General features: G+C 38.2%; 2 protein-coding genes across 6 annotated transcripts in view; one reads left to right on the forward strand and one right to left on the reverse strand.

Moving 5' to 3' along the window:
• The window catches only part of pkd1a (polycystic kidney disease 1a), a 76216-nt gene extending 71039 nt beyond the window's left edge, over window positions 1–5177 (forward strand). For both annotated transcript variants that reach the window (XM_065295118.2, XM_065295117.2), the window contains exons 47-48: window positions 1213–1533; window positions 1678–5177. In XM_065295118.2, coding sequence (XP_065151190.2) covers window positions 1213–1533; window positions 1678–2832 — 1476 coding nt within the window. In that variant the 3' untranslated portion in view covers window positions 2833–5177. The remainder of the gene's footprint in view (window positions 1–1212; window positions 1534–1677) is intronic.
• An 831-nt stretch (window positions 5178–6008) lies between these two features.
• The window catches only part of tsc2 (TSC complex subunit 2), a 46693-nt gene continuing 33575 nt past the window's right edge, over window positions 6009–19126 (reverse strand). For 3 of the 4 annotated variants that reach the window (XM_065295121.2, XM_065295120.2, XM_065295119.2), the window contains 12 exons: window positions 18167–18376; window positions 17015–17083; window positions 14747–14889; window positions 13747–14297; window positions 11480–11558; window positions 10926–11012; window positions 10663–10849; window positions 9597–9736; window positions 9320–9398; window positions 9119–9210; window positions 7035–7133; window positions 6009–6903 (listed from right to left, as the gene is read on the reverse strand). In XM_065295121.2, coding sequence (XP_065151193.2) covers window positions 6733–6903; window positions 7035–7133; window positions 9119–9210; window positions 9320–9398; window positions 9597–9736; window positions 10663–10849; window positions 10926–11012; window positions 11480–11558; window positions 13747–14297; window positions 14747–14889; window positions 17015–17083; window positions 18167–18376 — 1907 coding nt within the window. In that variant the 3' untranslated portion in view covers window positions 6009–6732. The remainder of the gene's footprint in view (window positions 6904–7034; window positions 7134–9118; window positions 9211–9319; window positions 9399–9596; window positions 9737–10662; window positions 10850–10925; window positions 11013–11479; window positions 11559–13746; window positions 14298–14746; window positions 14890–17014; window positions 17084–18166; window positions 18377–19126) is intronic. The other variant, XM_073814313.1, reaches the window with a different exon arrangement.

Genomic DNA, 19126 nt, shown 5'->3' on the forward strand with positions numbered 1-19126 from the left:
ATGGAAGTGTTTTGTGGCTTCTAAATTCATCCCTGTTTGGATCCTAAGGAATGAATGGGGCTAGGCTAAATGCTAAAACATTCACGACGCGCTGTACAAAGATTAAGTGCATGCATTGATAAAAGATAGGTATGTATAAATTTGTCTAAGTTGAGGTAAGAACATATTAAAATATGGAAAACAGTGGTGTTTTCCTTTAAAAACTGCAATATATGGGTGTTTTTGCGAAATGTCCATTTGCCATATTTTAAATTCACAATGTCAATTTGCGCAATTTGAAGGGTAATGGACACGCAGCTACTTTTTCACTCCACAGCGCATGTTACAGTGAGAAATCCATATTTAGTATTCTTTCTGCTTTTTCGTGCGAAGAACTTTTCACTGATGCAGAGGTTTTGAGGAGAGTTTAAATCGAGCACAACTTGTTTTGTGCAGCTCATGTCATTGATGTCATTGTGTGATTTATCTATACTGAATGTTTGTATCCACACACGCACACACGCTTGGGTATGTGTCCTTGATAAAGTCTTTGATGCTGCTTGAATTATGCTTTACAAACCTAGAGTAGTAAAATTTTGCAAAGGTAAAAGGGATGGACCCCTGGAGCCTAACCCTGTGATAGCAAATAAATATTGTAGCAAAGTGATAAGAATGAACTAGAACCCCACTTACATGTCCTGGCAAGCATACACATTACCTATTCAAGATTTTTATTTGTCACATAAACAGTTATATGCATATACAACATGTAGTGAAATGTAGATCTGTTATACTCTTTGGTATGACTTCTATAGAGTCAAGCACCACACAGAATTTCATAAAATTAAAAATATAGTTTTATTTTTATTGGATTAAAATGTGCTTGTGGTTTGATTTAAACTGCATGTGTGCTTAAAATTCTAATCTGTTATGTTGCAAAGTTAAAAAAACCATGCTTAATTTGCTCAAAATATTGACATTTGGTACAGCTGGTATTGAGAGGCTGTTAAATCATCTAGAGTGCTTCACATGTGAATTATTAACGATATTGATGCCTTGCATCTGTTAACTTAATCAATACCTTTAGGCTTATTTATATCGTAAAAACTTTCTCCCAAATAAATTTTTCGGTTCCCTCGAATCTCTTCTCTAAACTCTGTACACAGTTTGCAAAACCTTATTTGCATTTCTGAAATGAATTTATGGTGTAACAATCAAAATTTTCCTTTCTAGCTTTTCCACTCTGTCATTGAGGGCTACGGAACGGTTAGCTCCACTTGCAGGACGTTACTCGGTTCTGGTGGGCGTGGACTGTTGTCATGGCGACCAGACAGTGGCTCTTCCCCCTGCTCTGCATCCTGTTTCATCTTTCATATCAGTTTTACCCTCCTTCGTCTCGTTTTGCTGTGGCTTTTGATCTCGGCATTGCTGAGGAACTACCGTCGGGCGAGGTCAGAGCTTTACCGTCCAGCCGTCGACCTGCAGGACTATGAGATGGTGGAGTTGTTCCTGCGACGCCTCAAAATGTGGATGGGGCTCAGCCGTGCCAAAGAGGTGTGTTTGTGTGATGCAAATCTTTCATGAATTACTTTACCTGTTAGGTCTGCTAATGATGGTTGATAAGTTTAGAAATCTTCCAGTTTAGATGTTTCCTGGTTGCTGGGTTGGTCTTCATCCCTCATGCTTTTTCCCCTACAGTTCCGGCACAAGGTGCGATTTGAAGGTATGGAGCTCCCCCCTTCAAGATCCTCTTCAACAAGTGACTGCAAGTCATTGTGTCTTCCTCCTCTGGATACACCAGAAGCTCCACCAACTCCTGATAGTGTTGACGGAGAATCAGAGGCCTCCTGGTGCCCCACATCAAGCAGCCCTTGCAGTCTGGTTGAAGCTCCGGGTCTTGGACTAGGCCTCAACCTAGGCCCTGGGCTGGTAGTCGGAGGACAAGGCTGGAAAGAAAGAGCTGAGATGGAGGCGACACTTCGCAGAATCCTCCCAGCTTTTGATGCCTTGCTCATGCAGCTGGACCGGGTCACCAACGCCACGGAGGATCTGTGTCACACAGAGTGCCGTCTGGAGAAAATGTTGAGGAAGAGCAGGCGATGGGGCAGAGGGGGACGTCGCCACAGAAGTCTTGACTCTGCAGGACAGATGAGACGTGGCAGGAGGCACAAGGGTGCAGACAAAAGTACACAAGTGGTAGAGAAAAGCAAAAGTCCCCCGAGAACTCAAATAAGCCCACCTAAGTCAGGAGATAGACAGAAACTTCATAAGAGAGACAAGAAGTCAAAAAAATCTGAAATATCAAGCCGGCACAAGGCAGATTTAAGTCCACACAGGACGGATAGTAGTCTCCAGAAGGTACAAGAAAACCTCAGTAATGTTGCAACACATGTCAGCAAGACTGAAAAAGACCCTTGCGAGGTGGATTCTCATCCTCTCCAAGTGAGTCCACAAGAAGAGGGTACTAATCCTCCCAGGGCACATAAAGCTGAAAAAGCTTTGCATAAGTTAACCACAACTTCCAACAAGGTTGATCCAAACTATCAAAAGGACTCTGAGGTTGTTGGCTGTGCCAACAAACCCAACCCCACTCCGGCCCCTACTCCCGTTCCCACTCCACCGTCTGCTTCTTCAAATGCTCTTCTTTCTGCTATAGCCACCCCAGTCCCGATCCCTCGCTCCCACGAGTGGGTGCCACCCAGCAACAGCGAGAACCTTCCCTCCAGCGTATTCCGGCATCCTGCGCACACTAGTACGAATCCCACTCGAAAACGAAAGCACAAACATCCTCCTCTTAAAAACAAGGTGCACCCTAATATAGACAGACCTTTCTCAGGACACCATAAACCGTGAGAACCTAAGGTTTGCGTCAGTACGCAAGTAAAACCAGGTGGGATTTGGCAATCGAGATTAAGTAATGTTGTGGGACTAAAAGAGTTGTTTAAGTTCTTGGGTAGTGGCTACTAATGAGGAAATTAAATAAGGTCCTGGTGACAGCAGGTTTTGTTACCAGGACCTAAGAAGATCTTTAGCTCTTGACCAAACCAAGACCAAATCATCCACCATAGCCTTAAATTCTAACCCACAAGCTTTCGATTGGTAACTTCAAGGTGCAGGTCACCATGGTCTTTCTTATCTACAAGGTACAAGTTTTGATGCAAGTCGCCCTTCCTCTCGCAGTGACCTCACTCCAACCCTTTGACCCTGGAGGTCAACCGGGTTATAGTCGACAAGAGCACACCTTGTGCTGTCGTAGCATTAGAAACTCTTGAAAGAGCATCAAAGTACAATGAAAGACTACAACTGTCGATGCAGGATAGTATTTGTCAAACAGTGTTTCGAGATGTTCACAGATGTTCAATTTATGTTTTTTGTAGAAGGAAGCTATCATAAGGTTATGGGTACACGTGCTGCCCATTGTTACAGAACGGGCAAAGCTTATTCAGAAGGGCTCACACTGACAAACTAGCACACTACATACACATTAAGACTTACAGGTACATATGTTTGATGCCATTACACGACACCAGTATAATTATAGTGCTGCGCTTGTAGGTACTTATATAAAATTCATACTACTTAATATAATGGCATGTTACTGAAAATAAACATAGAATTTTATGTTTTCTCCACATACATTCATACATCTACACTAACACACTTCTGAAGAGGCGATCAGGGTGCTAAAAATTAGGAAGCCTCAGGATTTCAGTTAATCAGTAAGTTCATATCAGCTACATTCAGAGGTTTCTTAACCCTAAACAGACCAAAGGGCAAGTGAGAAAAGACTCAGAAAGTAGAAGAAAAACTTGGAGAAAGTGCGGCGGATTTTTACAGGACAATTTAGTAGGAGTTAAAATGTTGACGAAGGGAAATTGAAATAGAGCAGAAGGAACAATGAAGGCCCTCGTTCAAGCCTTCCCACAATTCTTTGTGTGGAGAGAAGGGATAAAGCTTCCATACAGCATTATTATTATTTTACTATTACTAGTAGTAGCTGGTCAACGAAAAATAGATTATGAATTGCTGAAGTACGGTTTGTTTTGCTTTCTTCATTGTTAAATCTTAATTTAAAAAAGCACTTTGTATTAATGTATATGAATAATTGTGTTTGCATCGGAGTGTGGTTCGATTTTAATGTTATACTGAAAATGGAAAATGTTTAGAAACGTAATAAAATAAGCTTGGTATGAAGATAAGATACTGCTATCAGCATTACCCTCCCTGTACATTTACCAAAGCTTGCTATTCAAGTTTCAGGAGATTCACGTAATGAGTTTCTTTGTACTTCGCACTTTACCTCTGCCGTATTTAACTAGTACGTAATGATTTTCACGTAAAACAGCTTTTCAGAATTATTATTTTTTTTAAGAATTATACACGAGCTGCATCAGGATATTTCGCATTAATTTTTTATGTATTTGTAACGTTTGTCACTTGTCAAGTACTAAAATGTATTCGAAAATGTGTTGTTTACTAAGATAACGCTCAGGGACCCTCTTGAAAAAAGAAACAGGATTCTTCTTTTTTTTGGTATTAAATGTGTTTTGTTTAATTCAGTACATGTATTGTGATTGGATGGTAAAGTGTCGCTTATGCACTTAAAATATCCACTACAGGGGAAAGCAGAGCTTGATTTCATCAAAGGTCACGTCAACTACAATAATGTCTTTATTCAGGCTGTTCCAGATGAAGTTTTCAAAGGTCATTGTGTATCTGTACATATTGGTGTGCCCTGATGTAAATATTGTATCAAAGTTCGATCGCATTTTAATCTCATTTGCCTTAACCGCACTGACCAAAAATGTCTCCTTACATGAAACAGAGCACAAGTACATTATGTTCACGAAAACGCTTTGCTGCATGTTTTTCTCACCACTGGCCAAAGAATAAATGTCTGAAGGTTATGCAATTTTCAGCAGATCTACAAACAGCAATAGCAGTCATTTCAGAATGTTATGGCTTTTGGTAGGACTTTTTAGCTATATTGTACAGGCTTGCAAAGTTTGTGTAGCTAGGTTGGATAGAATTTGAGCCTCTCATAAGTGCCAAAACCAGCTTGCATATTTTTGTCAATGTATGAAATGTTTAAGGTAATTTACTGATTTCTGTTGTGTCGTTGTATTTGAAACATTGTAGCACTTCGCTTTATCTGCTTTTGCACTGGACAAAGTCAAATAAAGAGTCTGACAGCTAAGCTTCTGAGTCTGTGGTCTAATCGCAAAAAATATTTTTACAAAATAATCCACATTTTTTTCAAAAATTTCAATACATTATGATTGTATTTTATTCTGACAATTGAATTCCTCCCATTAAAAAATTATATTGTTAAAGTGAATGAGCTGAGTGTTTTCCACTGTGAATTGATTGGATGTAGAAAAGAAGGCGTTGCATTCAGAAATGGAACTAAAAGTTGGAGGGGGCGGGGTTAATTTTTATCTCAAAATATACCCCACTGATGATTTATTATAGCATGTAAAATTGCCACTTTGTTTGCATTTCATCAACTCATTTATATTTTGAAAGGATACACCCAAAAACAGCACATTTTTGCTCAAACCTACACTGATCACCATAATGGTGATTTGTTGAAATAGAAACTCTTGTGCTGTCAATATTTGTTTCTCTTTTGAAATCACAAGGGGAGTCAAATCTGAATGACCTATTTTTGCACATGCTTGTAGAGAGTGGTTTACCAAAAAGTTACTTGGTTGATCTTTTTCACATTTTCTAGCTTGATAGAAGCACTGGGGACCCAATTACGTCACTTTAACATGGAAAAAAACTGATTTTTATGATGTGTTCCATTAAGAGGGAACATGAATTAAAAAACCTACATGGATTAATTGTTTATAATGAACACCGAATTGTGTACTTTTGTACTTTTTTTAAGCTCAAAAATAATGTACTAAAACCATGCTGGTATTTTAAGTAAATTCAAGTATACTTTGATTTAATGTAGGTGTTTAATCCAGGTAAAAAATAACAGCATGATAATCATTGAAGAGGTAAATTAAACTCAAAACAAGTTTTGGTCTCACATTTTAGTGTTTTATTTTGTAGCGATGCTCACACATGCACACACACACACACACGCACAAATGTTATGCATTTTAATGTTGAAGCTTACAAACTTGCAAAAGTCTTTACATTAGCATCCACATCCTGATACACACAAAACAAAACAATCAACGGCAATCAAAATTTGAACCTTTATGTCACAGTATCAGTATAATGTTTTACAAAGTTGACATCATTCATAAAACCTTAATCTTTTAGCATGATATACGCACATAGTAAAGCTCAGTGTAGTGTGGGTTGATTAAATGTATGTTTTTGCAGTTTATGTTGGCACTGTTATGTGTAGAGGTTAAAACACACTTTCACACTTGTCTCTGTGTTCTGAATAGCTGAAACTAATGTGTGTATAACATAATTAGATCGTGATTTTACCCTTTGGATAAAGAAACGTGTGGTAGAGAGAGACTGAACAGATGCATGACTTTGTTTTCATTGTTAAGGAAATGAAAAATCTCTTTGAGCAGGAAAAAAAAGCTCCTTTTGAAATTGAAAGCAACAGCATTTGTGAGGCTGATAACAGCTGAATGAAATTCTTTCTGGTAACAACATGGGGCCGTTCGAGAAAGATAACAGTTTTTATTTTCCAAGTGATCGTATTTTATTAACACCAACGCTGAACTGAATTCAGCAGAATAAAGCGCAGTTTCTGTTAAAAACATCAAAGGTCTCCATCTAAACAAAGTCTGTAAAGTCATCAACTGTGGACACCAGCCTCTTCCTCTGGCCGGCATCCGGGTTTGTAGGCGGACCCGAGGGTTGGTGGGCGGGTTTATTCTGCATGGGGCCATGGCTCTGCGTGAGGGAGATTCCAGGAGTGGGACGGGATTGAATTTCCTCCTGAGCCTTTGGATGGAAAAATGGTATATATAAGCTCTGTTCTTAAATCTAATTTAAAATTAGATAATATAATTTTTTCATCAATTTAATCTCATTTTAACAACAAAATAATAATTAAATAAAATACTCTAATTTACCAGAGTTCTAATCCTTTTGATTCGTCGTAGTCTCGCCAGCCATTTTGAAGCATATGCGTCGGATGGGTTTGCCCTGCTCTGGTGCACCAGTGACGCCATCTATACAAAACATCAATACACAAGACAGAGTTGGCAAAGAGAAGAAAAGTTGGCATTTTCAATTGGACACAGACAATGTCGAAAGATTATGTCGAGAGATTACTTGCACCAATTGTTTTTCATATATCTTTCTCACAGCCAAAAAACATTTTTGTAGTCTTGTCCCTTTTGTTTTTTTGCAGTAAAAATGTAAAAATTGGGGGCTCGTCCGGGATCAGTTGTCGGCATTGATGAGGGAAAGGCGATGTAACAATGTAACAATTTTATTTGTTCTTATTGGAAATGGTTTACACTAAAGAAAAGTGTTTATTTAATTATAGAATTGTAATAAATTCCGAAACCAGTTATATCTTTTCTTTTTTATAAGAATGCATACTGTGGCAGCACTGAGTGCATTTTAACATTAAGAAGCTAACCTACAAGGTTTTATATGTATATACTGTATGGTTTTAAAGAAAAAGGCTACAGTAATGGTTCATGATGTTATTTTAACAATTAGAATTTTTTTGATATATCTGACAATATTGAGGTGAAACTTGACTTTGTGATTCGATTTGTGGCTTAATTTTGCAATGTCTGTCAAAACTTTGCAATTGGATTTTTTACCCAAATGGCACAGCCTTATTCCTTGCCAAAAAAAATCAACACCAAACTCCTCTTCACTTGACAAACTTTGGTTATGCATTTCTTCTCCTCCAACCTGATGTCCATTTTGTGTCATGTTGTGCTAATTGTAGTCAGAGTAAGTACCATAGGCTGTGGTTTTCTGATGCCTGCTGTGATTTGTAGGATCTCAGAGAAAACTGTGGGTGTATGACTCATAAAAAGCCTTATTAAAAAGTTTCTACTTATCACAGTGGGTGGGAAGAGTTACGGACTTCTCTCGTCGAGAAATAAACCTTTTACTGTGGAGACAGTCCGGATAAGTGTAGTAATCTGTAAGCGACATGCGATGTGTTTGTCAAGTTGTTGTTTTTAAAGTGGAAAAAGCCAATAATTATTAACCGTCCAAACAGTTCTTTAAAAAAAACTTTACACTTAACTTAAAACTTAAACTAGTTTTATATGAAATCTGTAAATTATATACAATTTTAGTCTTAAGTTCCCTCACCAGACTAAATATTAAACTTCTATTCATAACTCATTCTGGACATTTCTTTCAAAGACATGAAAGATACCTTGAATAATGTGGTTTATTGAGGAGAGGCGTGCCGGTACTTTTCTAATCAACTACCTTGTGACTTTTGCCTAGTGATTGATAAAGCGTGCACTGCGGGAACCTTTTCATACTACCCAAACTATTTGTGAAACTTCCCGCCTTTTGGCATGTTCACACCACAAGAACTGAGAACAATTTTAGTACCGGGACCACCTTTTTCGAAAACTAAATTAGCTCCTTATTTGGAGTAGGGTCTAATAAGCACAACACAAATATGTGTGACATAAATGCATTTTTATTGGCACTGTGTTACTATGGTAAAAGACTGAGGCTTGCGCGTAAAATCTAATTATTCACATACAGCTGATAAGTTGTATATAAATAGTCTTAAAAAAAAGTTGTATGACTTTGACTGTTCGGAAAGAAGTCTGCGGCGAAGATCGCACATGTGCTGGTACTGAAAAGTGCATATATTGGCCGAAAAGGGTGCGCCCATAAGCACCCTTTTGAAACCTAAAAAGACAAATGAGACACCCTACGGTCTTATGGAATTTATGGAGCACGTGATGACCTTGGTAAGTCCATGAGATTGCAAGTCATCATGAAGTGTGACATTTGGGCGAAGCCACAGACTCCCTACTGGTGGTAGGAAAATGAACCTTGAGCATTGATGAACATTTAGTTCAAGGGTAATCATCCTATAAATTGTAAAAGGAACTAAACAGTCCGAAACTCGTTTTTCTAAATATATACTTTTATAAATTAAATTCTTTATCATTTCAGAAAGCATTAAGGATGAAAGAGGCAGAAAGCAAAGTGAACTCACGTTGGCATGCAGACCCATCTGTCTCACAAGCAGAGGAAGATTACGGTCAGATACGATCTTTGCCACAGTGGTATCAACCAAACCCTCCAGGTCTGAGAGAGAACGAATGGTTATAACATTACAAAAACACAACCACACTGAAACAGACATTTGTTCTGGTTGTTTTAGCAGAACTTTTTAAAGTTTTTGAGTTTAAATCACCTTTACGGCACTGCAGTGTCACCAGATTACTTTCATAGTCCAGAGGCTTTACCACAACTTCCACAAAGTTGTATTGACCCTAGATGCATTAAAAACAATCTCACATTTAAAGGGACATTACATATTTTCTCTTTGACTGAATAACGAAATTAACATAGATTCAAAAAAGCATGATGGCAAGTAAAGTATGACAATTTTCATTTTGCGGTCAACTATCCGTGTAGAGATTACACTTTCATCCAGCAAGAACGGAAACGAAACGTAAATTGTCCCTTACCTTTATGGTACCCAGTTTATACTCCTCTCCCGAGTCATTGTATACTACGACCACAAAGTCGTTGCCAATGTGGCGTTTTTTATTGCAGCAGCCCTTGTCGCTCTCTCTATTTGGCATAAGAGTGGCTATGTGGAAAATGGCTGTAAAATGATCAAAACAAGAGCATTAGTCATTCACTGAACTATTCACCTCAATCCTTCAAAGACCACAAAGACGTGCTAAACATTAAAGCTAAATCTGACAAATGAACAAATCTAATTTTAGTTTTATAAAATAGACGTCTCCGACACTGCAGTAGATACATGTTAGGGTGCTATATAAGTCCCATATGAAAGAGAAACATCTGAGATGTCACTTGTGATTTTTTCTAAGAAAACATTCAATGAAGATTAAGTTAGATTTTAGAAAAGTTAAATGAAAACAACTACAGAACTCTTATGTGTTTGTCAGATTTTCTCTGTAACATAGAATCAAATTGCACTAAATCGCCTTTAACTCTTTCACCGCCATTGACGAGATATCTCGTCAATGAAGAGAAAACGCTTCCCCGCCAATGACGAGATTTTCCGTCTTTTCGCAATACCGCTATTATCCACCAGGTGTCGCCCTTCCGCAACTTTTTAAACCCGGACGTATTGCCCTATGGCAAGCGGCTGCATGTCCGTGTCTGTTTTAAAGATCGCTCTGAATGGGATCTCTATGAAAAGTCCTTCACAAAAATGGAATTATCTCTGCTTTTTGCTCAAAATGTGGTGTTTTTGCAGAAACCTACCCATATTCAAAAGCTGATTACAAAAGAACTACTGAAGGTAGGATGAAACGGTTTCTTTTGTTTGAAAGCAGAGGGTCTGTTCTTTCATTTGGTATATTGTATGTTTATATATTTAAAGAAGAACATTTTCTGGAAGGCATTAAACTTTGGTAATAATCATGAAAAATGCTGGCGCTGGCTGGCAACTTTTTTTTAAAACGCTGGCGGTGAAAGAGTTAAGGGGTCTTTGGCCTGAAAAAGCCCTCTGCTCTATAGTATATAGAGGATACTATATTGTCATTTTTGTGTGCCCACCTTGCATGATATCATCATGCCAGCAGTAAGTGAACTCTCCATCTTCTCCATACTGATCAAGTCCACCCAGGAAGATCTGATCTGGATCACAGTCTTTCAGATGGATGAGTTTGCCCAGGCCAGTGAGGAACTGTGCGTACCGGTTTGAGCCATACTCGTTGGATAGGATGGACACCTCATTATTTGCCTGATTATAAAGCAGCTTTGATGAATAAGAGCTTGTAGATGAAATGTGTATACTGAATAGAGTAATGTGACTGTACCTGACCAGCTCCCACAAACACCACGCCGATCTTGTGCGTGTCATATGGGGGCATCTGATCCAAGACTTTAACCGCACGATCTATCACCTTTGAACACAAGAGATGAGGATATGAATTTATAAACAAATTATAAAGAAGAAAACTAAATGATGTCGGTCTGTGAAATTCAGGCTACAGTCTCTAATGGTCAAATTTGGAGGATTTTGGTCAATGATTTCAATGATCTTACGTGGTCAATATTAAAGATATCAAGGTTATATTTTCACAGAATGGTTGTTACATTATGTACAATGACTTTCGTTGGCCATTTTTTACTGTTAGACTGCTTCAGGAAAATTTGTAGACTTGGCAGTCGCCACAATGTCAAAAAGTGTCCCAAATTCACCATATTATATATAATTTTGATCATTTCTAACAATTCAAAAGTTTCTGAGTGGTTGTAAAAAGGGGATTTCATTTTCTTTACATGCAAGTCTTTGAATATGTTGAGGAAAAAGAGCCACATGCATTTCTGGCAGATGCAATGAAATTCACCCCATTAAAGATGATCTTACCTGAGATTTGGGCAGTAAGAGGGGTTTGTTGGATTCGTTTCCAAAGAAGGGCGAGTGATAGAGCTGCAGGAAGACAAAGCTGCAGACAGAAAGTGAAGGAGGAAAGGTTAGGTCGCCGATCTACCAAAGCTTTGGCTATAATAAGTGTGCACTAAATTTAACATCTTGTAATAGTTTGGCTGTAGCACCCACAGAGCATTTATCTTCCTACACATAACCTATTCACTTCAGAGCAGAAAAATCAAAGCTAAAGGTGAAGGAGTTTGGAGTGGATAACTCCATCCAAGTGCTGAGCTTCTGCAATACTTCACAAAAGAGGACATGACCTTGCACTTATAATAAATCGTGTCTTGACGGTATTAAATAGAAAAACACTGCATGCTGCATAAAGGAATACATGGCAGAATAATATGTTAAAACCATTTTTATCTGTCTGAAAGGAAAATGCTAACGTACTAAGATAAAAAACTTGATTTATTCACCCGAAAGTGTTAAGTTTACTTCAAATGGGACATCATCATGAAAAACTGATTTTTTCCATATTTAAGTGCTATATATGAGTCCTCAGTGCTTCTATCAACCTAGAAAATGTGAAAAAGATCAACCCATGAACTTAGTTTTTGTGACCCATTCTCTGCAAGCATGTGAAAAAATAGGTCATTGACATTTGGCTCTCCTTGTGATGTCAGAAGGGGATCTTATTATAATAATACCGCCCCTTCAGGGCTCCAGACTGCCCCCAAATGGTGGCATTTTGCCCCTAAAATTTGAGAGTGTGCCACTGAATTTTACATCCAGTCGCACATGTGCAACCAGTAAATTTGACCTTTTATTTCCAAAAGTGCACAATAAAATGTGACACTGAATTTGAAACAGCACATTGTAATTTCTGCATCTATCATCAAGTATTTATACAGTGGAAATTAGTAGAAATGTGAATATTTGGTTAGCATCTTGATTTACGGTGTGTGCCCCTAAATTTTCTGGTTGTGCCCCTAAAATTTTCAGTTGGGGGCCACTGTGCTCCTAATGAAAAAAGTTAGTCTGGAGCCCTGCCCTTAATCTGAGATCAGCTCTTCTGCATTTAAAAGGACACCCAAAAACACCACATTTTGGCTCACCCATACAAAGTAGCACTTTTACAAGTTATAATATATGATTTATATGGTATCTTGAGCTAGAACTTCAAATATGTAGTCTGGAGACACCAAAGATTTATTTTACATCTTAAAAAAGTCTTGTGAAATGTCCCCTTTAATGTCATTCATTGATTTTATATCGTTTTTAATCATTGAGATGACCTTACTCGCCTAAAGATATATTTTTACAGAAAGTTCTTTACATTATATATGTAAATCACGTAAATCACAAAAACATAACTATAGCTGAATTTTCACAGACTGCCTCACAAATTTGATTATTTTTTTTTTTAACACAGCTAGTTAAAATTCTGCCCATTCCTCAATCCAAGTCTTGGAAAATAGCACACAATTCGAGATGCTTTTAATGGCATTCTTTTGTGGTGTTTCTTTAAATTTAAAAGTTCCCATTTCTATTCACTGGCATGAAGAAGACAGAATGTCCTGAATTTCATTGTATTTCACTGAAGAAACTTTCATCTTTGTCTTCTTTTAATTGGAAAAGTGTATATTGAAGGTTTCAAGGAGCGTCAGGAAACTTCAGGTTTTATTAGGAGTTAATTGAGGTTTATCTAAACAGACAAGGTTAATAATTGAAGATTATACATTTCAATGGGTCCACAGACTACGAATATGACAGCCATTACTGAATCACACAAAAGAAGGCAGAAACCAGCAACTCCTCGTGTCCACGGCCCTGTGATAAATGAGGCTCCTTAACTCAATCGCCTTCCCTGGCTTTGGTCTATAAACAAGAAGCAAGCCTCAGGTACGTGCAAGTCCAAGAGCGAATTCGAAGAAACCTCACAAAGACGGATGAAAGCAATTTAGCCGTAATTCTAATTCAAGGCACAACAATCTGAACCCATTTGACTTGAAACTGACCCACTTCAGCGAATAAGTGGAACAACGGCAGGATGATTTAGCATCTACCGAGGAAAGATGATGACAGTAATAGAGAAAAACTGAGTTTTCCAAGTCATGTTATTATTCTGAGTGCGTAATGCTTGACTTTGAAAAGTGCTTTTGTTCACAGAGATGATTCATGTATTATGGTTTGTAGGGTGTAATCATCACGCTGGGTAAATCGATCAGTCATTAAGCACATATTGGACAGCGCCATCTTACCTGGGACTCAGTCCTGAGCTTTTCTCCGCATTGCTCGGACCTCCGCGATTGTGGTACGAGTCTCTGTCCATCTTTCTCTCTCTACGAGATGAAGGTGCTGAAACAGAAATGGTGTGTCCACGGGGTCTGTGTCCGGTGGGAGAGACCGGTCCAGGCTGGGTCGTGGGAAATTCCAGCCTCATCCTGGAGGTGGATGAAGACGAGATGGATGAAGATGAGATGGACGCACCCGTTCCGACACTCTCTACGTGCCAAGAGGCTTCTCCCGGGCCTTCTCTTTCAGCAGGGGCCTGGACCAGCTGCACCTTGGAGCAGACCGTATCTCCGATCGCAGCGCTCTGTGCCGCTGCTTTGCTAAAGGCTTCGGGAAGAGTCTGGAGCTCTGGTGAGGAGCTCGATTTGCTCAGCAGTGACGGATGGGTGAAGGTGAGGTCGGATTCTTGGGCTCCAGGGGTGGAGAGGGTCAAGGGCGGTTGGTCGATGGGTATGCCACCCTCGCTCACTTCCTCAAGGGTCGACTTTTCATCGTCCTGACTGGATGTTGAGGAGGACTAAAGGAACAAAACTAGACTTAACAGATGCTAAAATTTAAAGTTCAGACTTTAATGAATGTGCCAATCAAAGACACTTCTGTTGGACAAAACCAAGCATCTAAAAATTGACCCATACAACAGATTTTCTCCACTAAAAAAAAACATTTCTGGGATGTTACAATAGTCAGAACTATAAACAACCCCTTTTATAGACAGATTTTTTGTAAAAAAAAAAAAAACAACAACTCATGTTAGAACTATGGCCCTATCAGAATGCTTTAACCAATGATTTATGTTTAAGGCGGGACTTCCTGTTTGTTCGACCAATAGAAAGTTTGAAAACCCTTTTCAAAAATGTTGCTAATGGTGCAGAAATTACACATTTCACCGCAGAAAAAAACATGATGACAATTTGTCCAATGCAGTTTTGAAAAACCTTTTGACTGGTTTCCTTAACATTCACTCACCCGACTGAGTCGGCTGGCTGATGTTGTTTCAGTACCGATGAAGATCGGTTCGGAGGGCATGCCTTCAAAATCCCCAATCTCTTGAGAATTAGACGTCGCGATCACCGGTTTGCTTCGCTCCCCTTCTTTCAAAACCTCAGAGTCTGTTGGCATGCATGTTTCACAAGATACAGTCACGACAATTTGGGTTAAAAAGCATGAACAGAGAAACCTTGAGCATCTATGACGTCTACGATTAGTCTGAATACTCTCCTAAAACATGCAAAGCCATCAGAAGATCAAAACTACAGATGAATGCTTTGATCACAAGCACACACACACAGAAAAACAAGCTGATCGTGTTTGGATTTGACACTGAAAGGCTTCAAAACATCATTAATAAATCCACTTGAACTCTGTGGACCTGCTGGCAAATTTTCTTATTTACTCCAAATTGTGTGGTACAATTACTTTTTTAAATTCAGGCATGTCATATTCTGCAAAAATTCTAAGAGTGCAAGTAGTTAAAAGTCACCATAAAATAAAAATCTTTGGTTCTCAGGACGAGTGTTGGCATTACAACAGTGGATCTCAACCCTTTGACTTCAAGGCACCTTATTTGTCCAAAACAATATTTGAAGCCCACCCCAATCACAAATTCTTTCTAATAAAATGATATGAAATTGGCAAAACTAGAAAGATGTATAGTTGTTAGGGGTGCAAGATATAGTGAAATTACTGGAATATCGTAAATGTTTACGTCGCAATAGAAGTAGACCGATTAATCGTTTTTGCCAATTAATCGGCAGCGATAGTTCATTGGTGGAACAATCGGCTATCGGGAAAAAAATCCATGCCGATAGTTTTCCCAAGTTGTGTCCGTTGCTTTATATCATTATAAAGTAATTAATCTGCTGAATAGATGTGCATTAGCAGAGAAACAACAGCAGGAACCTAAGTTTGCCGTCAAGGCTTATAGGACTCTAATATTAGTAGTATCTCAGTTACACAAAATGTCTGATTATTATATAAATTTGCATTAGTTTATATCCAGCTGGTTACTTTTATCCATATTGTAAGTTAATAACAAGAGAAAGAGAACTATATGAAAAAATTAAAAAATTAAAAACTAAATTATTTTAAATTGTTTAATAAAAACGACAGATATGTTTTACATACCAATAAAATTACCAGATGAATGTCTAATAAAAGATTATAATAACAATGAATTTGTAAAATATTACTTATAACAACCTTCAAACTTAAAATAAATGTTTTTGAAGTTAAACATGCAAATGTGCTAATAAATTATTTAAATATTTACTTCAAATCTACTTCAAGTAAATAATTTAGGTGAAGGAGTTTGGCTGACGAAAAAGTTTGAAAAACCCTGCAATAACAGAATGACTTTAATATTTCAACAAAGTTATGTATACTCAATGTTTTTGTTAGATTTAAACAGCAGAGAGACTGGCAAGACAGAGCAAGAGTTGCTTTTCCAAAAAGCGATGTGAAAAATGCATGCTATATAGTTTTAAGTTTATAAATATATTCCAATATAATTTAAGGGGTCTATTTAATAAACTTATAGCATTATCATACAGCATATCGCACATCACAGTTATCGCATTTGCGGCAATATCGTGCAGCCCTAATTTGTTATAAAACTAAATAAACAAAAAGCTAATTTAATTGCTTGTTTTAATAATGTATATAATTTTGAGGCGTCCTTGGAAGGATTTGTTGAGAAACACTACTTTACGAATTTAGTCAGTGTATCCTCAAGGTTGCGCAAATACACTTTTATTTGATATACACATTTAAAATGCACTCTCTCTTTCAGAAAATATTTCTCAATGTTCACATATTCTCTCTGAAATCAAGTGATAATTGTAGCCAAGTATACAAATGATAATATATTTAATATCATCAAAACCTTTTATCTGGTCTAACTAAAACTCCATCAGATGTAAGGGAATTTATTAGCAGCCAGCAGACTTTGGCTGACTTCAGAAATGCTTTAAATGAAAACTTCATCACAAGCATCATGTTTGCCTTTCACGTCAAACTCATCAAAAAGCAAAGCAATGCATAATCAAAGCGTCATGAATCAAAAATCAATCGCATTGCTTCTGTGTGGTGATTGGTTGACCGAATCCTTGATTATAGTTGGTATGTTCTGGATTGTCGAGTGTTAATGCACACAGAAAGCTGAAGAAACACAACAACGGCACAAAAGCGTGTGTGTATGCGCTCGAGGAGGCATACACACACAGGTGAGATATCTACCTGCCCATGAAATACTCCTGTGTAACCTGCCAGGCGTATCGGGGGAGCAGAGCGAGCAAAGAGAGCCCACTGCCGTAAAACACCCAGCACACGAAAAAACAAAACAAAAAACCAATACATGGCAAACAATCAGCGTGGCGTGGACCGAGGAGAAATGCACATGAATGACATGAAGGTCGAAATGAAACCGTTCTATGATGAAAGACTGAAAATTAACGTGTTGTGGAAATCAAACAGGTGCAGCATTTGTTCAGAATTATTCATGTAGGTGATGATTCATTATTTATCCTTAATAAATTGTAACAAACAGGAAGGACCAATTCACAAACTCTTGAAATCAAGATGTCACTTCATCCCGAAAAAGGAAACTTGTATTCAAGCTGTATTCAAAATTAAATATTAGTGCGCTGCTCACTGCATACTGTGCACTACATGCTGCCCACATGTAGTACAGGTGTGAAATGGTGCAAAACAAAATAACAAACACAGTAATGTGATGATTATTATCACATGACTCAACCACGTTAAAAATGGCGGGAAAAGGTTTGTAAGATGCTTTGGATAAACAGATAAATATAAATGTAAAATGATCAATTCTTAACATCTATCCATACAAAGACACATTATACGTACAGTACAATACTACAAAAACAGCGCACAACACAAATAGTATACTTCACCAGCAGTATGGACGTATGGATTATGAAGTATGGAATTTATGTTAACACTGCATTATAACATCCAAAGTATAGTCCATTTTTATGTGTACGCGGGGGTACAGTGCGAGTGTCTTTTTAATCATAAACCTTGATGCACATGGTTTACATGAAGCAACGACAAATATTTTGACATGACGAGCCCCCTATTTTGAATTTCCTATTTTCAATACTTTGCCAGGCTGTGTGTTGGACCGTGCGCGTATGCTGTGTACACATAAACAAACAAACTATACTCTGGGCTTAACCATAAATCAAATCCTAATCTTAATCTTTACCATACATTGAGTACGTGTTGTTACTATATATTATTCGGTACTAAAATGTATATAAAAAAATACTTTTTTTGTGCAAAATTATTTTGATATCTCTTTCTTATCTCACAGGTACAGGGGTGTCTTAGACATGTTATCAGATTTATAGTTAAGTGTCTCACCTGTGTTGGAGCGCTGTATGAAGCAGGGTTTGCCCTGAGACAGAGGCACTTCAGTGGGGGCAGCGGGGGCAACAGGGGCATCGGCCTGAGGTTCTTTTATCCCATCCATGGCCATCAGCACACTTGACAGCTCCTGTAGAGGCAGATTTCCCAGCTCAGAGGAGAAGGGACTTGGAGGATTCTCCAAACACATGAGCCAGCTGGTGTTGCCTGAGGATAGACCAACACAGAAATTATTCACAAACAGAATGTATTTGATTGAAATGTGAATATGAGAAAGATTTAATAGCTCAGCGACTACTGCATGATTCCAGAATATTTGCAAAGCCAGCTAAAATAGCCTTTTTTAACACAAATGTCACATGTTTTTAATGTACCCACCATTCATCCTACCAGACAATGGATATAAAGCTTTACAACATGGACTTTGCACAAACCCAGCAGGATGTGATCGGCCCCATCTGGCTTAAACAGGGAGACCAATTCATAAATTCAGCACATAAACACAGGTGGATGTCAGGTTAAGACCTTGAGAGCTGTCTGTTCATAGCCATTGGACATTTTACTGATAAAACCATAAACCCATTTATACAACATCTGTATCAACGTCTCCCAACCATAGAGTGTAAAAAATATGGACGTAGTGACTGTCACATCACCACTACATTTGTCAAGAGTATTTTTGATGCCCAAAGTTGGCGGTGCCTGCACCTCACTTGCGGATAACCAAAAATGGGCCAAGAGGCGGGACGTGGGTGGACCTGAGGTGCCTGGTTGATGAAACCACACCCACCTAGCTCGACGGTAGTGACAGCAGTGGCAGTTTACTTGTCACTCACGCCCTTAATTATGCAAAACTTAGGTTTAATATAATTTAAATGGAAAAACATTCACCCCTAATACTTGTCATGAAGGGCAAGCTTACAAAAATCTAAATAGACAAAAAACACTTTTTGTACC

The sequence above is a fragment of the Paramisgurnus dabryanus genome, chromosome 4 (assembly GCF_030506205.2).
Source record: "Paramisgurnus dabryanus chromosome 4, PD_genome_1.1, whole genome shotgun sequence".
NCBI classification, from domain to species: Eukaryota; Metazoa; Chordata; class Actinopteri; order Cypriniformes; family Cobitidae; genus Paramisgurnus; species Paramisgurnus dabryanus.